The 22,033-nt window shown below is 41.4% G+C and overlaps 2 protein-coding genes across 2 annotated transcripts in view; one reads left to right on the forward strand and one right to left on the reverse strand.

The window, feature by feature from the left end:
• The first annotated feature begins 273 nt into the window (after positions 1 to 273).
• LOC311040862 (acyl-CoA-binding protein-like) lies at positions 274 to 3,419 on the forward strand. The gene is made up of 4 exons (XM_084051232.1): positions 274 to 384; positions 1,411 to 1,528; positions 1,960 to 2,022; positions 2,938 to 3,419. The coding sequence occupies exons 1-4, from the start codon at positions 379 to 381 to the stop codon at positions 3,009 to 3,011; spliced, it is 261 nt and encodes an 86-aa protein (XP_083907358.1). The 5' UTR covers positions 274 to 378; the 3' UTR covers positions 3,012 to 3,419.
• Positions 3,420 to 5,670: 2,251 nt separating this feature from the next.
• LOC311040621 (secretin receptor-like) overlaps positions 5,671 to 22,033 on the reverse strand; it is a gene marked incomplete at both ends in the record, with an annotated part of 18,707 nt that continues 2,344 nt past the window's right edge. Inside the window, 10 exons of the mRNA XM_084050950.1 lie at positions 5,671 to 5,862; positions 6,637 to 6,678; positions 6,992 to 7,130; positions 7,473 to 7,564; positions 7,676 to 7,745; positions 7,950 to 8,010; positions 8,320 to 8,473; positions 11,452 to 11,584; positions 13,455 to 13,561; positions 13,982 to 14,088. Coding sequence (XP_083907076.1) covers positions 5,671 to 5,862; positions 6,637 to 6,678; positions 6,992 to 7,130; positions 7,473 to 7,564; positions 7,676 to 7,745; positions 7,950 to 8,010; positions 8,320 to 8,473; positions 11,452 to 11,584; positions 13,455 to 13,561; positions 13,982 to 14,088 — 1,097 coding nt within the window. The remainder of the gene's footprint in view (positions 5,863 to 6,636; positions 6,679 to 6,991; positions 7,131 to 7,472; positions 7,565 to 7,675; positions 7,746 to 7,949; positions 8,011 to 8,319; positions 8,474 to 11,451; positions 11,585 to 13,454; positions 13,562 to 13,981; positions 14,089 to 22,033) is intronic.

The raw sequence follows: 22,033 nt of genomic DNA on the forward strand, positions 1-22,033 counted from the left end.
TAAAAATGTTTGAGAACAACTACTGTAGATTAGACCAACTTTCGAGCTCTAGATGAAATTGACCATGTCTGGTGGTGGTCGGTTGCTTTCCTGACTACAGGAGACTGTAGTATTGTAGGGTAGACTACAATACTACACTCAACGTCAAAAGACCAGACCCGAATGAGGAATGGTGAGTTGCACTACAGGTTCATTTGTAACCTTTATGCCAGTTGACCTGTCTGTTGACTTGACAGACTCCTCCTTTCGCTTAATCCAGCCAATAGGGGTGCAGCTAGAACCAACGTCTCCCAGCTGCAGGACTGGTTGGACAGCCTACCTACCTGAGGGAGTCTGACTGGGTCACTGCAAGGTGTGCCTGTCTGTCTAGCTATCAACATGTCTGTAAGTAATGTCTTCATTGTCTTCAAGATGTTAAGTTATACAACAAACTTAAACTTAAACAATTAAGTGTTTCATGTGATTGTTGACGAACTGGAATTGCTTTACACAGTTGTCTTAGTGATGTTAAATGTGGGTTGTACTGTGCTGTTTCGTTACACAAACTGAAAATGCACAATAAAATATGGTATAAATTGATTTAAGTCTAAAGTGTAAAGATTTACCATTTCAGGTCCAGATTTTACTATGTGCAGTATGAAGTGTAACACCATACTCTAAATGTAACTTTTTTTTTTAAATCAGAACTATGCATAACATACAGGTACTATTGGCAGAATCTGATTCTCACAGTATACTATTTTGGTGTTGGCTTGGTGAAGGTGTGTAGGGGTGGGTGATGGTTTGCTGATTTAAGCAGTCTCACCTGGCCTGAGTCAAACTGTGAGCTGGGTGTGATGCCACACCTGTTGTGCATGAGGCTATTGTTCCTCTCCTAGCCTCCTCTGCTCTCCCTTCTCTATAACATAAATAAATCATCAATAAAGCAGGAAGTAAGGGTGCAGCTAATTGAAAATGATCGATTTACGTAATTGATTAAAAAAATATATATATTGCGCTCGCTTGTAATGCGATGCATGGTGACTCGAGCTTGTAGATCAGCAATCTTTGCTAAGTACTGTAGTATGACAAAGTATAAACTAGGGCTTAAGTGGTTAATCAGACTACCGGTAAAAAAACAAGTGTGTGTTCTCACTCACTCACTCACTCACTCACTCACACACACATACATCTCATTACAAATCACTTTGTGCTAGTTTCAGCGCTAGCACAAAGTTTCACAGGAGGAGGTATTTGAAATCCTTCCATTGAACTACTAGGCCTGTAATCCTACTTTTCTTACCTGACAGGTTCTGAGCTGTGCTGCTCTCACAGTAATCGTGTCCATCTTGCATTACGAGCAGACAAAAGGGTACATTTCCCAGAAGGTGACACATGGTGTGTTTTTATACGTGTGATTGTGATCTATAGACTGCCTTTGAGAAAGCCGCGGAGGAAGTGACCAAACTGAAGACGAGACCGAACAATGCTGAGCTGTCTACATGCTATGGTCTGTACAAGCAAGCCACCGTTGGAGATGTTGACCATGGTGAGTTGAACTATATCCACTTGATATGACATCGTTGCTGTCGGGCAGAAACCTCTTATCTCCATATTCTATGTTTTTTTCTACATTAACGCCCTACGTGATCATACTACAGCGTCACACAAATGTTGAATCTTGCATTTACTTGACCACTTAAAACCCCCAGGGGTCTGTACTTGGCCCCCTCCGTTTTTCCCCTTTACACCAAATTTCTTGGCTGCTTTTGCCATATATTCGCCTATATTATGACATGCCCAGAATAGGTTAGAATCCTGTCAAAAGCAAAAGTGGGAAAAGTATGTTTCTATATACTTTCTACAGTTGAAAAAGGCAGTATATGACATATCAGAGAGAGAGACGGCGAGTGAGATGTGTTGCTCACCCATGCTAGATAAAAAATATGTTGGATACCACTTTAATGTTTTTTTCCACAGATCGTCCAGGATTCCTGGACTTTGCTGGCCGTACAAAATGGGACTCCTGGAATAAACAGAAAGGTGGGCTAATAAAACAACCTGGACAATATGGTTCATGACACTTGTTGGGATAAAGCTTTATCAGCAGGACATACGCTTTTGTGGAGTTCCATGAAAGACATGGAGTTCCATTATTACAGTTGGGATTAGAATTGAAATAATGTAAATGTTAGTATTGAACTGATCAGATCTTGAAATGTTTTCATTTGTCAAAAACAAAACAAAAAAACCCCAAAACATCACACTTGACAGACTTTTACATATTTGATCGGAACTTGCAATTAAAAGCCCAACATGCAGTCACATCTGGAGTGTTCATTTAAAAATCTAAAAATGGATGCTACATGTACATTTTTACACTTCCAGAGTCCAGACTAGTGAAAGACATGGATTTTGTTTTGTTTATGAGCTGCCAAAGCTGTTTTGCAGGCAGGAAAAAAACAATGGCATCCCAAAAGACTTAAGCAGAGAACTAGAGTACAACACACGTTTATTAGATCAATGACATGGCTGACAGGTTTCTCAAATAATCTTCTAATCGTGTAGATGCTGAGGAAGACTTCTCTGAATCAGATCACTGTGTTGACAGAGAAGAGAGGCTAATTTAACCCATTAAAACCGGGAAAGCATCTGTGTCATTTAAAATTTTAGCTATAGCAACATATACAAGCTCACAGCCTGTCACTTCGTGCCGCGCTGCGAGCTTGTACATCTGCTATTTTTGAACATTTTAGAAAAATCTTGTTTATTTTTTAATTGTTTTTTAAACACAAATCTTCTCTTCTGGGGGTCCCTGGCACAAAACATTTTCACGCGGTCCGCGGCCAAATATATAGAATTTGGCCTCAGGTCTTAATGGTTAAAAACATAAACATGAAGACGGCCCCCCCCCCCCCCCCCGAAGATCAAGGACTAACAGGCGTTTGTGTTTTCCAGGTCTGTCCAAAGACGAAGCGACGACTGCCTACATTAATTTTGTGGAGGAGATGAAGGCAAAATATGGCATGTAAATCCTCTAAATGCTGTATTAACAATGGTCCGCTAGTGTTTATTGTCACTGATAAACATCCCAAAAACAGTAACCCACCCCACATCTTTGCCCTGGTCCTTAAAAAACAAAACAAGAACAATTCTGAAAATGGTGCAGTTTTTCTATTGGTATCAGAGTTGGGCTGGGTTAGCCTGGTAAACCACAGCGTGAATTCACGCGACCGGGATGCTATTTTGGGACCGGGAGGCTAGGGTTGTGTTAGCGTTTGCTAAGAATTGTTGCTGTGAAGAAAACCTTCATGTCTTGCCACTCAGCCATTTGGTTAAAACAAAATGTCAGTAATGATTTGGCAACCCTCTTACCAATGTAATTTATTTAATTCATACACAATGAATTGCATGATGCAAGAATAAATCTTTTGGCTGTGCATATTTGACATTGATTTCTTTTTTAACAAAAACAAGTGCAGTAATACACATTTTGTATAACAGATGACGGTCATGACATGAAGACCTGAATAAGTAAAGACGAGAGGATAGAGTTCCTTCATCTCACACAACCTGCCGCTCAGTCCATTGTCCAAAGCACTGGTTTTTCAATGTGCCAATAATCACTGAACTGGGGACTCCCCACCCTGACAAGCACAAGAATTGTAGGTATTACATATAGTTACATTACACAACTGCGAGGCGTTGTGAGCTTTTTTCGGCTATTTTCACAATGTTTGCCCAATTTGGCATTAAAAAGCTCTTAAAAGTAATTAAATTAAATAAAACTTTAGAAATGTACAGATACCCTGTATACACTTATACTGTATGTTGGTTTGTTGGTTCAGCTGGTTCCATTTGTACACTGTCGGGGTTCAAAATGAACACAAATGGGGGTCCGTGGTATAATCATGAATATCCTTGAAATGAAAGGGTTTTGAGAAACACTGGTTCCAAAGGTCTGTGGAGCAGTCTGAAATCCTCACAGTCCCCATAGGTCTCCCTCTGTAGAGAAATCCCACCATATAGCCACATTGATGGGCCGTGCAGCTCTGTGCCCCCAAACAACAAGGGTGAAAACGTGTGTAAGAAGATCCCGGTGACCCTGAGCTGACAGGGGGCTCTCCCAAACATGCCATGGTTTATAGAGATGCAGTTTTATTAGAATATCGGGGGATTCGGTGGGTATACGTTGTGAATTCCCAAGTAGCTCCTCTGCTCAAAGCCATCTGTCAGCAAGAGTCTGGAGTTTCACAACACTAGGGGAGAGAAGTCCAACGCTTGGAACGGAATGGACAGGCTCTTCATTTCACCAACTGTGTTCATGGCACATTCTCGTTTAGAAATGCATTTGTAACACTTCGGCAGATGTTTCTTTGCCTTTGTCCACCACACACACTATACTGTACATCCAGGGCAGGGATTTGAAATGATATTCACATATGAGGCTGATGGATCTCTCACCAAATCACCAAGTGAATTGCGTCATTGTATTTGTGTTGTCTTCCATCTTCTGTAATTTCTTATATACTGTATATTACTTTATTGACGGGGTTCCCCAGGAGTCTATCCTTGTTTCCCTCCTTTCTTTTGGCCTGGGTAAACCACCCCGGTCGCGTGGAATTCAATTTCATTTTCCTTCAAATGAAATTGAATTCCGCGACCGGGGTGGTTCTCAAAGTGGGGTCCGGGGACCCCCAGGGGTCCTTGGGAGGTTCCAGGGATTAGCCAAATTGGTTAATATTTTTATTACAATCATTTTTATACCACTTTAACCATATTTTATACTTTGGCCTTTAAAACAATTGCAGATATGAGCTTGTAGATCTGCAATTTTGGAAAAAATCGTGACCATTTGTGCAAATCTTGAAAAAGAAAATCGTATTTTATTTTTAACAATCTTTGCTTCTGGGGGTCCCTTGCACAAAACGCGTTTCGAGATGATTGGGGTCCGGCACGGCCAAATACAATGTGGGGGTCCTTGATATGAAAAAATGTCTCTTTGCCGAAAATAGCCCAATTTACATGCTCACAACTCGATGTAGAGTTGAGTCCAGTGTTGATTTCGTCGACTAAAACTATGACGAAAAATGTTCGACTACAGTTTTTCACTGACTAAAACTAAATAAAAACTAAGCTATGATGACTAAGACTAAATATATTGTCAATTTCGTCAACAATTAAAAACTAGACTAAAATGTTAGGGAGGGACTAGTGGAGAAGAGATCTAGTAGGACTAAAAGACAAGTCATTTTATGTTTGGTTGCACTCGGGTGGTAGCCTGGTAAACCCTCCCTCCGGAAATCTCATTTCCAAATGGAAATGAGATTTCCGGAGGGAGGGTTTACCAGGCTACTCGGGTGTTGCGCTCTTAAAATAGCAGATCTACAAGCTCACAACGTGTCACACGTTGTTAGCTTGTAAATCGGCTATTTTCAGCATGCAACCAAGTGTAAAATCAGGCATTACAAATATATTCAGACGCCACCAAGGCCCGCCAGAATACATTTTAGTCAACAAAATCAACTAGATTTAGTTGACTAAAAATCTTGCTATGATATTTAGTCAACTAAAACTAGACTAAAACGTTTCAGATGACTAAAATATCACTGAAACTAAATGAAATGTTATTCAAAAGACTATGACTAAAACTAAATACAACATTTGCTGTCAAAATCAGCCCTAGTTGAGTCACATGTGGACAGTGTCCGCCGGGTGTTGGGTGGCTGCCGGGCCGAGGGGAGGAGTGCAGGGAAGCAGGGTGACCTGTGTGAGAGCAGAGCCGCTCTGGCTGATGGAGCCGTGGTTCTGCCGGGGGGTCCGATGGGGGAGGTTCTGCCTCAGCCGCCACCTCCTCCACCGCCGCTGGATCTCATGCTGCACCTGAGAGAGGGGGTGGGGCAGGTAACAGGATGGGGGAGTGGGGCAAAGAAAGTGACAAGATTTTAGTTGTAATCTTTTCTTTTTTTTTTTAAGCGAACATTTGTAACTCAAATCTTTGCTTCTGGAACAAAATATTTTACAAATGTTTGCTTTAAAAAATATATATATCCAAAGATTTTCAAGATTTTTCAAAAAAATAGATCTACAAGAAAGAATAGCCAAAGAAATCTAAAATGACAGAGATGACACTTCATACAACAAAACAAAACAAAAACGGCGCAAAAGGTGTAGGCTGAAGCCTTAGCTTATAGTGTCTACCCGTATTACTTTAAATAAGCTATATAAAACAGAAAACAATTGCAGAATCATATGCATCAGTAAAAAAAAGACAATATTTCTATATTTTTTGTAAATATAACAGAATATATTTTTTATCATAACGCTTTATATTTAATTACCATAAACATTTTCTTAAATTTGCAAATAGAGCTACACATTTTTAAATCATTTTCATATCTTTTCACAAGTGTTGATGGACCATGGATGGACGATTTGATAACATTATGAAGCCTTTGTTTAACTAAGGCAGGATAGGAGAGGTTGGACTGATTTCTTTAATCACTATGTAATTTGACCTCTGCTAAGAACATGTGGATGCTTTGACTTAATATAGAAAAACTCATAAAACTCTCACCCTGTATGTTCATATTACAAATTTAAATGAGTTTTAAGAGTTTTTAAAAACTTTTTGTCCCCCCGCACATAGTTTCTTACCTCTCCATTCATGAAACAGTAGAGAACAGCCACCACGAAGCCCTTTGAGAAATAGGAGAGAAAATGTTATGAATATTATCTGGCAAAAACATTCATGAGCAGAGCTGTTTATCTACAAGTATTTATAATGTTTTTGCGACACCTAGAGGCTGTTTCGGATATTGAAATATCTGAACATGAAGGCCAGTTTGATTTAGAATTCTTTACACACACACACACACACACACACACACACACACACACACACACACACACACACACACACACACACACACACACACACACACACACACACACACACACACACACACACACACACACACACACACACACACACACACACACACCATCATACCTGTGTAGATGACAGAGCCAGTTCTGCAAAGTTCCATATCTTGAACACCAAACCGTTGAGTTTTACAGGTAGGAAGCCAAACAGGATGTAGTGCAGGCCAAACAGAGCCACCAGGAAGAATGTGGATTTGATCAGTCTCCTGCTCAAAGAAAACAATAATAAAAAAAAAGATTTGTTAAAAATGTTCACCATTTAAAAAAAAGATTTAAAGATTTGCACACATTTTCGAGATTTTTCAAAAATAGCAGATCTACAAACTCGTAGTGCGGCACTTGGTGCTGCGCTATGAGCTTCTATATCTGCTATTTTTGAATAGCCAAAGGTATAAAATATGGATCAAGGGGTTATATTGAGTCTGACGCTTTATTAACTAATTTTGCTGGGGACACCCTGGTACCCCCCCCAAGGACCAGGGGTCCTTGGGGGGACCCACTTTGAGAACCAATGTACTACAGTATGAGGTATCAGAACCACTGCTCACTTATATTGATGGAATTCATTCCTGGGTCCGTCTGGCTGACGCAGTTTGCCCACTAGAATCCTCATGATGCCGATGAAAAAGACCAGGTTCATCTGAAATAATGTCAATATGTGATTATCGTGCTACTTCACTGATCAAACAACGAAAAGGATCAAATAAATACATAAAAACAGAAGAGAATGGACAAAGTTCCGTTTACGTACAAATATGAAGGGTAGCACTGGTACTCGTAGAATCCACCAGATCCACTCATGTCTCCTTGTTTCCCAGCAGCTTTGGCGATAAGATGAAATATAATACTGTTCTTATTACTTATTATACGATATATTAATATGCCTAGTCGTATAACATTCGATTGAGTGCATACACTGTATAGGTCTATAGCACTTTATTTGCTGAGTGAATTCGATTTTAAGAACAAAGAGGCTGGACTTGTGTGCTACTGAAATATAAGTGAAACATTCATATTATCCTTACCCTTCATCTTCATAAAAATATTTGGCACAACCCCAGGTTATGATAACAATCAATGGCGTACCTGCAACAAAGAAATACGATCGGCTTGAAATGGAACGTAAAATACCGGTAAGCACAATTATACAGTCAGTACATCTAATTACAGATAACTTATAGCACAGTGGTTTCCAAACGTTTTCAGCTCAAGACCGAAAAACAGAAATTTGGTGTCTCCCTGGGACGCAAACGTACACAAATATATTCTGAATGAACCACTTAAAACATAGTTAGCCGCTCTACAAGCTCACAACGCGTCGCGGCAGATCTGCCATTTTTACTAGTTTGAATTTAAGTTACATCTAAGAGCTTTTTTTCTATCCTGCTGTCCTACCCCAGGCGAGGACGATGTACCAGGCCAGGTGTTTCTTCAGGGAGAAGAAGGATCTGCTGACCAGGGTGTAGAGGAAGTGTCCCTCAGCCAGCAGCCAGCTGTAGTTGGCCAGGATGGAGTAGTTGGTGAACAGCAGCACCACCTTACATGCCACCTGCAGCACACACCATGACCAGGACAGAAGGCAAGCTACGTTTATTTGTATAGCAACAAGGTTCTTCAACGTTTTTCAGGCCAAGGATCCCTTAGCAGAGAGAGAGATGAAGCAGGGACCTCTAATATAATGTACAAAATTGTGTTGCAGATTAAAGTTTTTCATTGATTTCATAGATAGCTTCGTTGACTATCATCATCAGCTGTTTTTTCCCCCAGACATTTAACCACACATTTAAACCCTCAATACTAAGTAAACTTGACCTCTGGCTCTTTACTTTGTTTGTGAGGCATTGTGAGATCTGCTATTTTTGGCTAATGTTCTTCTCAGAAAGGGATGCCATAGGGTTGAAGTGGTTAATGTAAAACAAAAACTTTAAAAGTTCATGTCACCCCCTAGGGGTCCCGGACCCTCTGTTGAAGACCCCTGGTACATTTCAACAACAAGGCAATTCAATGTGCTTTACAGAAAACATCAAACAAAGGAAACACATTATAAAATGACATTAGGATGCAATAAAAACGGAATAAGTAAAGTAAAACATAAAATTGCGTTTTTGGGGGAGTTTGTTCCAGATATATGGTGCATAAAAAGGCTTGTGTATACATTTGTCATTTTTGCAGATCGATATGAAGCTTGGCTGTTTCTTTTAAGATCGTAAACCCTTTATACTTCATTGACTGGGGTCCCCCTGAGGTCTATCCTTGCCGCCCCCCCCCCCCCCGCCCCCCCCAAATCTCTTCGCCAAACTATTATGACATGCCCACAAAAGGGATGCTAACACCAACACAGATTTGAGCATTAACTCATCGTGCTAGACAACAAGTTGATCATCTATCCAAATAATTATAATAATTAAAAAATCATATTAATAATGAATGAAGTTCACATTTTTCCACACTTTTATTGCCTTTCATATGTGACAAAACCCACTGACAGCAATGTTTTATTTCATCCACTATGAACTGTCTGGTATACAGTTCATAGTTATGTCCCCCAAAGTACTGTTCATGTTAATTATAAAGCTGAAATGCCCTTATAATCACCCTTTCTGGGGATTGAAAGGGTACGTGTGAATGGTTGAAGGGCACAGTTGCACAGAGTACACCCATCTGGAGGTACAGTCAGTCTAGAAGATCCGTCTACAGCAGGCATTACGCTTGTCGTATTAGCTCGTCACGGTTAAGACTTTTATGGCATTTGTCATTACTTGGTGGTTTTAGCCTGTCAAAGCACACACGCTCAAATGCACAGTCCTTACTCATAAATCAATCCATTTTAGAGTTGTATCTGCGTGCCGGGAGAAGAGAGGATTCATTTCATATTTTACAAGCGAGAGGAGCGGCTCACTGGGGGAAACCAAGATTTCACTGTTGCCCTTGGCAATTATATGGACTGTCACAGAACTTAAAGCTGCACTACGTAACCTTGCTCTCCTGCCCTGGATTTGAACCCGCGGGTTTCCTGCACGAGTGCTAATTTACTTGTGTCAGATCCTGTGTCTATAGGTGAGACATGACCTTTGACACGGTCGAAATGTCTCAATAGAAGAGCAGGGAGACCAAATACAACCACCCCAATTGTATAAGTTATATTGTTTTAACATACTCTACCATACAGATTGGACAACATTAAAACATTTTCATTAAAAAAAAGTGACATAGTGCCGCTTTAAGTCATTCTATCTCAATGCACTTTGCCTGACTCGAGGAATAGGCTCTATGCACAGCAGCCATATTGGGAATGAATTGGGCCCCTTCCTTACTTCCTTCCCAGGTGTTACCAATAATACTAATTAAGGCTCTGTTCCATTTAGTTTGGCATAGTGGTTGTCTTATTTTCAAGGACCCCCATAACTCTGAGAGTGTGCAAATGTTTTTTTGTACACTCTCAGAGTTACACACCCACCATAAGGGGCCATTTGGGAACCAAAATGGAGTGTTTCTAGTGAGCCAACATGCACGATATCAGCACCCTGACCGGAATGAAACAGAGCCTTCATTAGTATCATTGGTAACACCTGTGAAGGAAGTAAGAAGAGGCCCAATTTCTTTCCAATATGGCTGCTGTGCATAGAGCCTATTGCAAACACAGTCTTATTCATTAAATTAATGTTTAGTCTGGGATTTAACCACCTAGTGTTCCTGTTCTGGGCATGTCATTATTGATGAAAACAAAACCTGCCAAAATGGATGAAACTTGAATAGGGTTTAAGTGGTCCAATAAAGTTTGAATGTGGTATGATTTATTAACATAAGCGATTCAGAAGCAAGCAAATTCAGCAGCACGTCTGGATGGATATCGCAGCACCCTAGGGTGCCGCCCGACCTACTGTACTGTGTGAGCCACTGCTTTAGAGGGTGCTACAGGTGGGACAAGCCCTTTCTGCAGTGGTGGAAAATGTACTCACATTTCTTACTTAGGTAAAAGTATCAATACTGCAATGTAGAAATACTCTGTTACAAGTTAAAGAAAAAGAAAAAAAAACTTGAGTATGGGTAGTATTGGTATCAAAATGTACTTAAAGTACCAAAAGTAAAAGTATTAAAATGTTTTTTAAAAAAAAGCAGATCTACAAGCCGCTTGCTTGTAGATCTGCTATTTTTAAATAACCTAGGCATAAAATAGGGCTGAAGTGGTTAATGTATGTTTTATATTAATTTCTATAGTAACTAGTAACTCAAGTTTTCAAATAATTGTAGTGGAGTAAAAGTACAATATTTGCCTTTGAGATGTAGTGGAGTAGAAGTAAAAGTACTGAAAATTAGAAATACTCCAGTAAAAAAAAAATTACTTAAGTACAGTACTTTTCCTTGAGTAAATGTACTTAGTTTCTTTCCACCACTGCCTTTCAGTAGTATTTGTCTTAAGAGTGCACTTCCTTGATAAATATGTTTTCCCTTTTATGTCTTCATCAAGCACTTTGTAATACAGTAAGTACTATGCAAATGTTATGGGTATTAATAATAACTTCTTACTGGGTAATGGTCGCATTGGTAGAACTCTTCATCCGTGAAGAGCAGAGAGTCTCTGATGAAGATGAAGACGGCTCTCAAGATGAAGGATACAAACAGCTGGATGTGAATGTAGTTCCTGGTACAATGGAGCTTCCTGGACACAATACAGATGTTTATTACATTAATATGTGGATGAATACAAGCGTTGCAACATTTATTGAGTCTTTTGTCTCCTGTTTGGTCAAATCTTTTAATTGATATCAGCAAAAGTGGCCTTACTTAAACTAAATCTCACAATGATATTGTACAGGAGATAATACATCTTATTCGTCTTCAACGATCATAATAGTAATCATAATAATAACGTACTACTACTAACGTTAAGTTAGTAGTTAACGTTAGTAGTAGTAGTGGGTTGTCTCCTGGCCGGAGCCCGGCCAGGAGACAACCCACAGAGCCTAGTCCCTCCATGTGCCAGAGCCTCCCCGAGTCCCGGCAGAGTACTTCCGGAGAAGCGGACTGCCCTGTCTTTCCCTATAGGACTGACCGTGGGTGCTACTGGGACGTAAGTCGGGGCTTGATCAACCCTGGCTGGGTCACCTGGGCGAGGGTGTATGTTGTATGTTGCGAGACCCGAAACACCCTATGACCCCAGGCTACAACACTGATGATACGTCCCAGTTGCATCCATGTGATGTTTTTCTTTATCATTGAACATAAGATATCAGAGACCGTCCAAGATAATCTAAAATAAGAGAACCACAGAAAAAAACAGATAAGGTATTAAATCAATTAAAAGCATGTTAATAAAAATGACTTAATTTTTTTTTTAACATTTTGCCATTGGGACAGTATCAGGAGGCTGTTCCAAAGTGGAGGAGCTTAAACATTAAAGAGCACACGTCCTTTACATGTGTCCTTTGACAGCAGAACAGCTATCTGTCCTGAGGCTATGTGAGACTGCTGCTATGAAGTTCAACTTTAAAGCTCAGAAATGTATAAAGGAGCCATAGCATGAAGGCCTTCACTATACTATACTGTTACTGTACTGTACAGTACAGTACATGATCAAGAAGGTCTTCAAAACAAAGTGAACGTTGACAGGGAGCCTATTCAGCAAAAAAAAAGTTAGTTTTGATATGGTCTCTCTGTCTAGTTCTGGTTAAAAGTCTTGCAGTCGCATTTTGTACAAGTTGGAGAGGTTCAAGGGCCTTCTGATCGAGAGTGGTACATATGATGAAGTGCAATAATCTACCCTAAGCACGACTTCTCTTAAGTGAGAAAAGGTTATATTTTAGAGCTGACTCAGAGATGATCAAAACAGTATTTGATATTTGATTTGGTCCTCAAAAGATCGAGCCAAGTCAAAGATCATGTTTTTTTAGCAGAAGCAGCTCAGTAAAAAAAAGCCTATATTTGCCTCTGAGATGTAGTGGAGTAGAAGTATGAACTATTGAAAAATGGACATAGTCAAGTAAAAGCACCTCAAAATTGTACGTTTTCTTATTAAAAGGGTAAAGCACTATATTCTGATAGCAATCATTGCTCTAGAATGTTTGTTCAGTCAACGAGGTCTCCCTGTCTCTCCAGCTCTTTAATAATACATTTTCAGGTTGGTGACAAAATTTCAGCCAATCGGGAGATAGTACCCATTTATCAGCTTCATTTTTTTGGTAGTGTTTCAGTTCCAATTTTGTCTGCTCATTTATTTGTGTAATCACTTCCAATTTCACTTGTTTAATCTGTATCCTGTCTGAGTTCTCTATCCTGATTGGACGTATTCCCACCTGAAAATGCATTTTCTGTTTAATAAAGAGCTGGGGAGACACAGAGACTCCTGTTACTGAACAAACACTCTATAGCAATGTACTCACAATCTAGAGATATTTAACACTTATTGTAACCACAGAAAATCACTTACCCTACCGTTAAGTATGGTTTTAAAGAACGTTCTGTACTCTGATCTCTTATAGGATCATAAATGACGTATGGCAAAGCTGGTGAACAACATACAGACTGCTTACCTAAACATACAGAGGATTGCCACGGCGATGGCGAGGGAGATGAGTGACAGGGCGTATCCCGCGGTGTACATAGCTTTCACATAGTAGAAGTACATGTGGTCTGGAGACTGCAGAAAAAGAACAGACTGATGACTTTGACTTTTAACTTTGACATTCTATTCATGCATTCTATTTTTTATTTTTGTCATTTTTTAACCCCAACGCTAAAGCCAACATAGTCGATCTACAAGCTCACTGTCGACGCGTTGTAAGCTTGTAGATCTGCTATTTTCCGGCACACAACTAAGTATAAATCAGGAATAACTCCAACACCTAAACCTAATGTCTAATCCCAACCGTAACCCCAACCCAAATCTTTTACTAATTGTAATCTTTTAACCAAGAAACATAAAAACAACAATTTCTCTTGTGAGGACCAGGGACATTGTCCTCACAATGTCTATTTCTCAAATTCTACTATACTTGTGAGGACAGTACACACACACACATATAGACACATGCGCTCATGCGTCAAAAAGCTCTCAAACCTCGGGCAGAGAGGGGAACATCTCATTGAAGGTGAATCCACAGGCGTCCTCGTGAGGCAACAGAAGATCTGACCAGCCTTTCACAGTGCAGTTACGAGACACTTTACCTGAGAAAACACCACAAACAAAACCATCAATACACACATGCACTCATGCACACACATAAATACATAGAGCAGCAAGATTCAGCTGTACTGTTTATTGTGTGTCTGTATGACTCTTTATCATACACTGTTGATGGATAGTCTACAACTCAAGTCTGTGTGTGTGCGTGCGTGCGTGCGTGTGTTCAGTATCGGACAGGAAGCCGCTCAATTTGGAGGAGGCGTTGTTTCCTTTATCCATGATTGATGTCTGCTGTGTCTGACAAGTATGTTAACCGTAAAAGCACTTTGATACTGGCTGTTTTCCTATTGTCTGACTGCATTGGCAGTGTTTATGTCCTTTGTTTATGTCCATTCTTGTACTTCTGTTTATGTGGACATATATGGAAATATTTCAAATGTGTGTGTGTGTGAGACCCGTTAACTCACAGTCAAGGGGTCCGTGGCGTAATGCATTCCAAACTGGGGGGGTGGTCCTTGAGAATAAACGGTTTGAAGAATCCCTGGTGAATATGATGACTTATTGCCCAAAGAAGGAGTGCCACCCAGATTTACATTCCCTTTTTAGGTTTTAAACAAGACTGCAATCTGTCAATTGCTAACTTGCGCCTTGAGAAAAAAAACGGAAATAAAGATAGTAAACAAACAAATGTTATTTTTAAAATATTGTCAAAAGTTAAATAAAAAAAATGCAGTGCTAGTACAAAAATAAAAATATAGAAATAAAAAATAAAAAAACAGTGTTTCAAGTATAGTATGGTAATGTAGTAATTATCAAAAAAAAATAGTTCAGTTAATATCAAGTACAACATTTTCTTGGTTTGTAGATACATTTATTGTAATTAAGTCATGATCTGAATAATATGTGTCTTTGACTTCAATAGTTATATTATTTTCTTGATCATTGTTGTAGTACACATGATCTAAAAGACTTCCTTGATCTGTTGTTGGAGAATGTACTAATTGTTTAAAATTAAAAGTTGAAAAAAGTGTGTCTATATGTTCATCTTTGGTCTTTAAAAGGTCATCATTAAAATCTCCAAGAATGAGAGTTTGTGTTGTAGATATATTTTTTAACATTGATGTCATTGTGTTCTTAAAAATGTTAAATTTCATCTTTGATTCTCTGTAAATAAGGATTATACGAAGTTTCATACCAAAATGTAAAACAATGCTTAAATATTCTAAGGTTTTAGACCAATCATTATCCAAAATTAATTCTTCTTTGTGTATCTCATAACTTTTTGTAGTTAAAAACATTAAGCCACCTCCTTTTGCTTTTAATCTATCTTTTCTCAAAATGTTATAGTTCAATCCTGATAATTCCATGGTAGAAAAACAATGATCACTTTTTAAATGTGTTTCAGTCAAAGCAATAATATCTAACATTTGTATGTTGTGATCTGACCTTATGTCATCTAAATGTTGTAAGTAACCATTAACATTTAATAATCCAATTTTCAAGGTTTGTGTTAATGGTCGTAGAAAAAATGAAGTCGGAGATGATATTCTGAGGGATGTTTCACGTAATTTCTTCATTTCCTTTTGTACATGTATGTTTACCTTGATTTTCTCTTGGTTGAAGTCTGTTATATACAAGTCATTCAAATTCTTCACTCTACTGAATGCTACATAAGCTTGTCCGGTATTAAAACGTGATCCTTTCATAGATACAAGAATTTTATTTACAGTCAGACCTTGAACTTTATGAATTGTTAAAGCCCATGCTAATGACAAAGGAAATTGAATTCTTCTAGTTGATACAGCCTTATGCCTTCCATGATAAAGTATTGATTCATATTTGAAAATAGGAACAGCATTTGGGTAATTACATCTCACTTGAAGTTCTCTTCAATTCTGCATTACAAGCTGTGCAAGTCTTAACATATAAATCAGTTTTGTCAATTTCAACAATATGTGCTACAACTGAACAATGAAATATGTCTTTAGTAATGAGAGATTCTGTTGTTCCGCTGGTTGTTAAAACGTCTGGATCAGTTTGTCTCTCTGTATTGTGAAACCATTCTTTCATGTCTTCTGTTCCACTAATATTCAAATCATTTATAAAATATTTTGAGAACACCCCTCTTTATAATAATAATGTCTTCTACTTCTATGCGTCTCTTGATAAAATTTTCATTCCATAATGTAATCATGATAATACAATTTGACGTATCAATGATAAAAACTTCCTTTTTCCATAGTGCTACATTGTCTCTAGTTCGGAGAACCTTTATTTCATCGGAGATTTCTGTAACGACACCTATCAAATCAACAGAAGAATCTATTTTCATGTGACGTAAGTCTGAAATTAAAACAAAATTAAATGTTTGTCCGGGAACATTTAATTTGGTACTAACGTTAATTGTAGTACTGCGATCTAAACAAATTTCAAATTTATGATCTGTGTAATTAAACTCCTTATTCTTCGTTGAAATTTTCCCGCCAGAAATTACAAATGTACTATCCTGCTTAATTAAATTGAAAAAATGTATACACTGTTCATTAAAAGCAGATATACGTATATTTCCAGTTGCATCGCGTAATTCAAAGTCAAAAACATTGCAATCATTCTTTCCTATCTTCCGCTCTTTAAATTCGGATTTTGCGTAACAGTGTCCCTTAATACTCCAGTTAAGTAATCCCGGTCTCAACTCAGATATGTCAGAGTTTGGGAATAATAACTCTCTTTTCGTTTCCTGGATTGTCTTCATTTTCACTTTTCCTCTTTGATGAAATACTTTTACTGATGTCTTGCTCCATTACAACTAGTTACTGAACTGAAATATCTCTGATCTGTTCTCATCTGGTGTTGACTCTAATTTATAGCCCGATACTATACGTCATATTTATATTTACCATATAAGGATGATCCTAGGCTATACAGATGTGCCACTTCAAAACTTCACACGTTACTGTTCTTTCCCTGAAAGTGCCCTGAAAAGGAATTTTTTCCTCCCTGTTCTGCCCTTAAAAAGGTACTGTTTTGCCCTTGAAACAAAGTTGTCACTACACACCCCCGTTTTTCCCTTCAACAGACATCCATATACATGAGAACAAAATAATGTGTGTTGAAGAAGGTGTCAGACTCATTATAAGGCGAAAGGTGATTTGAAGAGGTCCTTGACCAGTTACTTCAGATTAATTAGCATCATAAAAGCAGTGATTATCAAAATAATTTAGCATTTTAAATGCCCTTCTTTGTCCCTCTTATTGCATGGGAATCCCCTGAAAATGTACTGTCTTGGCGATGGCAGGACATGTGAAGTTTGACATGGACATGCCAGGGACATGGACATGCCAAGGACCATGTCATGTTGAGTGCTGCAGCCTACTTGGGTATGATTCTACTGTGGGATGTGGACGGTGGTCTGACACAAATAGACACACAGTCGCAAGTAAATACCTTTACTCATCGGAGGACTACATCAAGTCTGGTGCTCTCCTGGCCTGTGGTATTGTGAACTCTTGGCCGTGTGCCCAGTCATCTTGTGTGACATATGTCCTTGTGCCGATTCATCTTGTGTGTGCACATGTTCGTATGCCCACTTATCCGGTGTGCCCTGATGTCTAGAAACTCGTGTGCCCAGATCTCCAGTGTGACCATCTGTAGTAGTTACTGAACTTTAGTAGTTACTGAACTGTTCTTTCCCTTAAAGTGCCCTGAAAAGGCATTTTTTTTCTCCCTGTTCTGCACTTAAAAAGGCACTGTTTTGCCCCTGAAAAGAAGTTCTTTTCACTACACACTCATTATGAGGCGAAAGGTGATTTGAAGAGGTCCTTGACCAGTTACTCAGATTAATTAGCATCATAAAAGCAGTGATCATCAAAATAATTCAGCATTTTAAATGCCCTTCTTTGTCCCTCTTATTGTTCATCATCCCCTGAAGATTTACCATCTTGGCGATGGCAGGACATGTGAATCTGAAATGGACATCCCAAGGACATGGACATGCCAAGCACCATGGCATGTTGAGTGCTGCAGCCTACTTGGGTATGATTCTACTGTGGGATGTGGACGGTGGTCTGACACAAATAGACACACAGGCGCAAGTAAATACCTTTACTCATCGGAGGACTACATCAAGTCTGGTGCTCTCCTGCCTGTGGTATTGTGGTACACAGGCGCAAGTAAATACCAAGTAAATCATCAAGTCTGGTGGTCTCCTGCCCTGTGGAGCCCTTTGCCCTGCCCTGTCCAGTGTGAGCATCTGACCACCGATGTGGACGGTGGTCTGACACAAATAGACACACAGTCGCAAGTAAATACCTTTACTCATCGGAGGACTACATCAAGTCTGGTGCGTCTCAGAGCAGAGCGGAGCAGAGCGTCTCAGAGCGGAGCATCTCAGAGCAGAGCGTCTCAGAGCGTCTCAGAGCAGAGCGTCTCAGAGCGGAGCAGTCCCAGAGCGGAGCGTCTCAGAGCAGAGCGTCTCAGAGCGGAGCGGAGCAGAGCGTCTCAGAGCGGAGCGGAGCAGAGCGTCTCAGAGCGGAGCAGTCTCAGAGCGGAGCGTCTCAGAGCAGAGCGTCTCAGAGCGGAGCGGAGCAGAGCGTCTCAGAGCGGAGCGGAGCAGAGCGTCTCAGAGCGGAGCAGTCTCAGAGCGGAGCGTCTCAGAGCGGAGCGTCTCAGAGCGGAGCGGAGCAGAGCGTCTCAGATCAGAGCATCTCAGAGCAGAGCGGAGCGTCTCAGAGCAGAGCGGAGCGTCTCAGAGCAGAGCGTCTCAGAGCAGAGCGTCTCAGAGCAGAGCGGAGCTGAGCGGAGCATCTCAGAGCGGAGCGTCTCAGAGCGGAGTGGAGCAGAGCGTCTCAGAGCGAAGCATCTCAGAGTGGAGCGGAGCAGAGCGTCTCAGAGCGGAGCGGAGCAGAGCGTCTCAGAGCGGAGCGTCTCAGAGCAGAGCGTCTCAGAGCAGAGCGGAGCGGAGCGTCTCAGAGCAGAGCGTCTCAGAGTGGAGCGGAGCAGAGCGGAGCAGAGCCTCTCAGAGCGGAGCGTCTCAGAGCAGAGCGTCTCAGAGCGGAGCAGAGCGTCTCAGAGCGGAGCGTCTCAGAGCGGAGCGTCTCAGAGCGTCTCAGAGCGGAGCGGAGCAGAGCGTCTCAGAGCAGAGCGGAGCATCTCAGAGCGGAGCGGAGCAGAGCGTCTCAGAGCGGAGCGTCTCAGAGCAGAGCGGAGCGTCTCAGAGCGGAGCGGAGCAGAGCGTCTCAGAGCGGAGCGGAGCAGAGCGTCTCAGAGCGGAGCGTCTCAGAGCGGAGCGTCTCAGAGCGGAGCGTCTCAGAGCGGAGCGTCTCAGAGCAGAGCGTCTCAGAGCAGAGCAGTCTCAGAGCAGAGCAGTCTCAGAGCGGAGCGGAGCAGAGCGGAGCGTCTCAGAGCGGAGCGGAGCAGAGCGTCTCAGAGCAGAGCGGAGCAGAGCGTCTCAGAGCAGAGCGTCTCAGAGCGGAGCGTCTCAGAGCAGAGCGTCTCAGAGCGTCTCAGAGCAGAGCGTCTCAGAGCGGAGCAGTCTCAGAGCGGAGCGTCTCAGAGCGGAGCGTCTCAGAGCGGAGCGGAGCAGAGCGTCTCAGATCAGAGCGTCTCAGAGCAGAGCGGAGCGTCTCAGAGCGGAGCGTCTCAGAGCAGAGCGTCTCAGAGCAGAGCGGAGCAGAGCGTCTCAGAGCGGAGCGTCTCAGAGCGGAGCGTCTCAGAGCGGAGTGGAGCAGAGCATCTCAGAGCGTCTCAGAGCGGAGCGGAGCAGAGCGTCTCAGAGCGGAGCGTCTCAAAGCAGAGCGTCTCAGAGCAGAGCGGAGCGGAGCGTCTCAGAGCGGAGCGTCTCAGAGCGGAGCGTCTCAGAGCGTCTCAGAGCGGAGCGGAGCAGAGCGTCTCAGAGCAGAGCGGAGCATCTCAGAGCGGAGCGGAGCAGAGCGTCTCAGAGCGGAGCGTCTCAGAGCAGAGCGGAGCGTCTCAGAGCGGAGCGGAGCAGAGCGTCTCAGAGCGGAGCGGAGCAGAGCGTCTCAGAGCGGAGCGTCTCAGAGCGGAGCGTCTCAGAGCGGAGCGTCTCAGAGCGGAGCGTCTCAGAGCAGAGCGTCTCAGAGCAGAGCAGTCTCAGAGCAGAGCAGTCTCAGAGCGGAGCGGAGCAGAGCGGAGCGTCTCAGAGCGGAGCGGAGCAGAGCGTCTCAGAGCAGAGCGGAGCAGAGCGTCTCAGAGCGGAGCGTCTCAGAGCGGAGCGTCTCAGAGCAGAGCGTCTCAGAGCGTCTCAGAGCAGAGCGTCTCAGAGCGGAGCAGTCTCAGAGCGGAGCGTCTCAGAGCGGAGCGTCTCAGAGCGGAGCGGAGCAGAGCGTCTCAGATCAGAGCGTCTCAGAGCAGAGCGGAGCGTCTCAGAGCGGAGCGTCTCAGAGCAGAGCGTCTCAGAGCAGAGCGGAGCAGAGCGTCTCAGAGCGGAGCGTCTCAGAGCGGAGCGTCTCAGAGCGGAGTGGAGCAGAGCATCTCAGAGCGTCTCAGAGCGGAGCGGAGCAGAGCGTCTCAGAGCGGAGCGTCTCAGAGCAGAGCGTCTCAGAGCAGAGCGGAGCGGAGCGTCTCAGAGCAGAGCGTCTCAGAGTGGAGCGGAGCAGAGCGTCTCAGAGCGGAGCGTCTCAGAGCAGAGCGTCTCAGTCTCAGATCAGAGCGTCTCAGAGCAGAGCGGAGCGTCTCAGAGCGGAGCGTCTCAGAGCAGAGCGTCTCAGAGCGGAGCGGAGCGGAGCAGAGCGTCTCAGAGCGGAGCGTCTCAGAGCGGAGCGTCTCAGAGCGGAGTGGAGCAGAGCATCTCAGAGCGTCTCAGAGCGGAGCGGAGCAGAGCGTCTCAGAGCGGAGCGTCTCAGAGCAGAGCGTCTCAGAGCAGAGCGGAGCGGAGCGTCTCAGAGCAGAGCGTCTCAGAGTGGAGCGGAGCAGAGCGTCTCAGATCGGAGCAGAGTAGAGCGTCTCAGAGCGGAGCGTCTCAGAGCGGAGCGTCTCAGAGCGTCTCATCCGGTGTGCCTGATGTCTAGAAACTCGTGTGCCCAGATGTCCAGTGTGAGCATCTGACCTTATCTGCATTAAACGTTAGTCATCAATGTGAATTAATATATTTTACAATGTATATATATCATCTTTCTTTCTATTCATGACATAATAGTGATGTCATCAATCCTATGCCTATTTGTTCATGCCAGTGCCGAAGCTTAATTTGATTGGTTTGACTTCACGTGACATATGTGCATAGTGCCTATAAAATACTAGGACGATGGCGGATGAGACTATATATATATATATAATAATTATATCTCTGTATATATATATAACTAATATACTACTATATAACTAATATACTACTATATAACTAATATACTTACTATATAACTAATATACTACTATATAACTAATATACTACTATATAACTAATATACTACTATATAACTAATACACTACTATATAACTAATACACTACTATATAACTAATATACTTACTATATAACTAATACACTACTATATAACTAATATACTACTATATAACTAATATACTACTATATAACTAATATACTACTATATAACTAATATACTTACTATATAACTAATATACTACTATATAACTAATATACTACTATATAACTAATATTCTACTATATAACTAATATACTAGTATATAACTAATACACTACTATATAACTAATACACTACTATATAACTAATATACTTACTATATAACTAATACACTACTATATAACTAATATACTACTATATAACTAATATACTACTATATAACTAATATACTACTATATAACTAATATACTTACTATATAACTAATATACTACTATATAACTAATATACTACTATATAACTAATATTCTACTATATAACTAATATACTAGTATATAACTAATACACTACTATATAACTAATACACTACTATATAACTAATATACTACTATATAACTAATAATATAACTAATATACTACTATATAACTAA

The sequence above is a fragment of the Gymnoscopelus microlampas genome (assembly GCF_963454915.1).
Source record: "Gymnoscopelus microlampas genome assembly, chromosome: 24".
In the NCBI taxonomy this organism is placed as follows: Eukaryota; Metazoa; Chordata; class Actinopteri; order Myctophiformes; family Myctophidae; genus Gymnoscopelus; species Gymnoscopelus microlampas.

Bases quoted from the DNA above. Each gene is read 5' to 3' on its own strand.
- LOC311040862 (XM_084051232.1), top strand. The intron at 1,529-1,959 runs GTGAGTTGAACT...TTTTTTCCACAG, and splicing joins CGTTGGAGATGTTGACCATG to ATCGTCCAGGATTCCTGGAC. The intron at 2,023-2,937 runs GTGGGCTAATAA...TGTGTTTTCCAG, and splicing joins CTCCTGGAATAAACAGAAAG to GTCTGTCCAAAGACGAAGCG.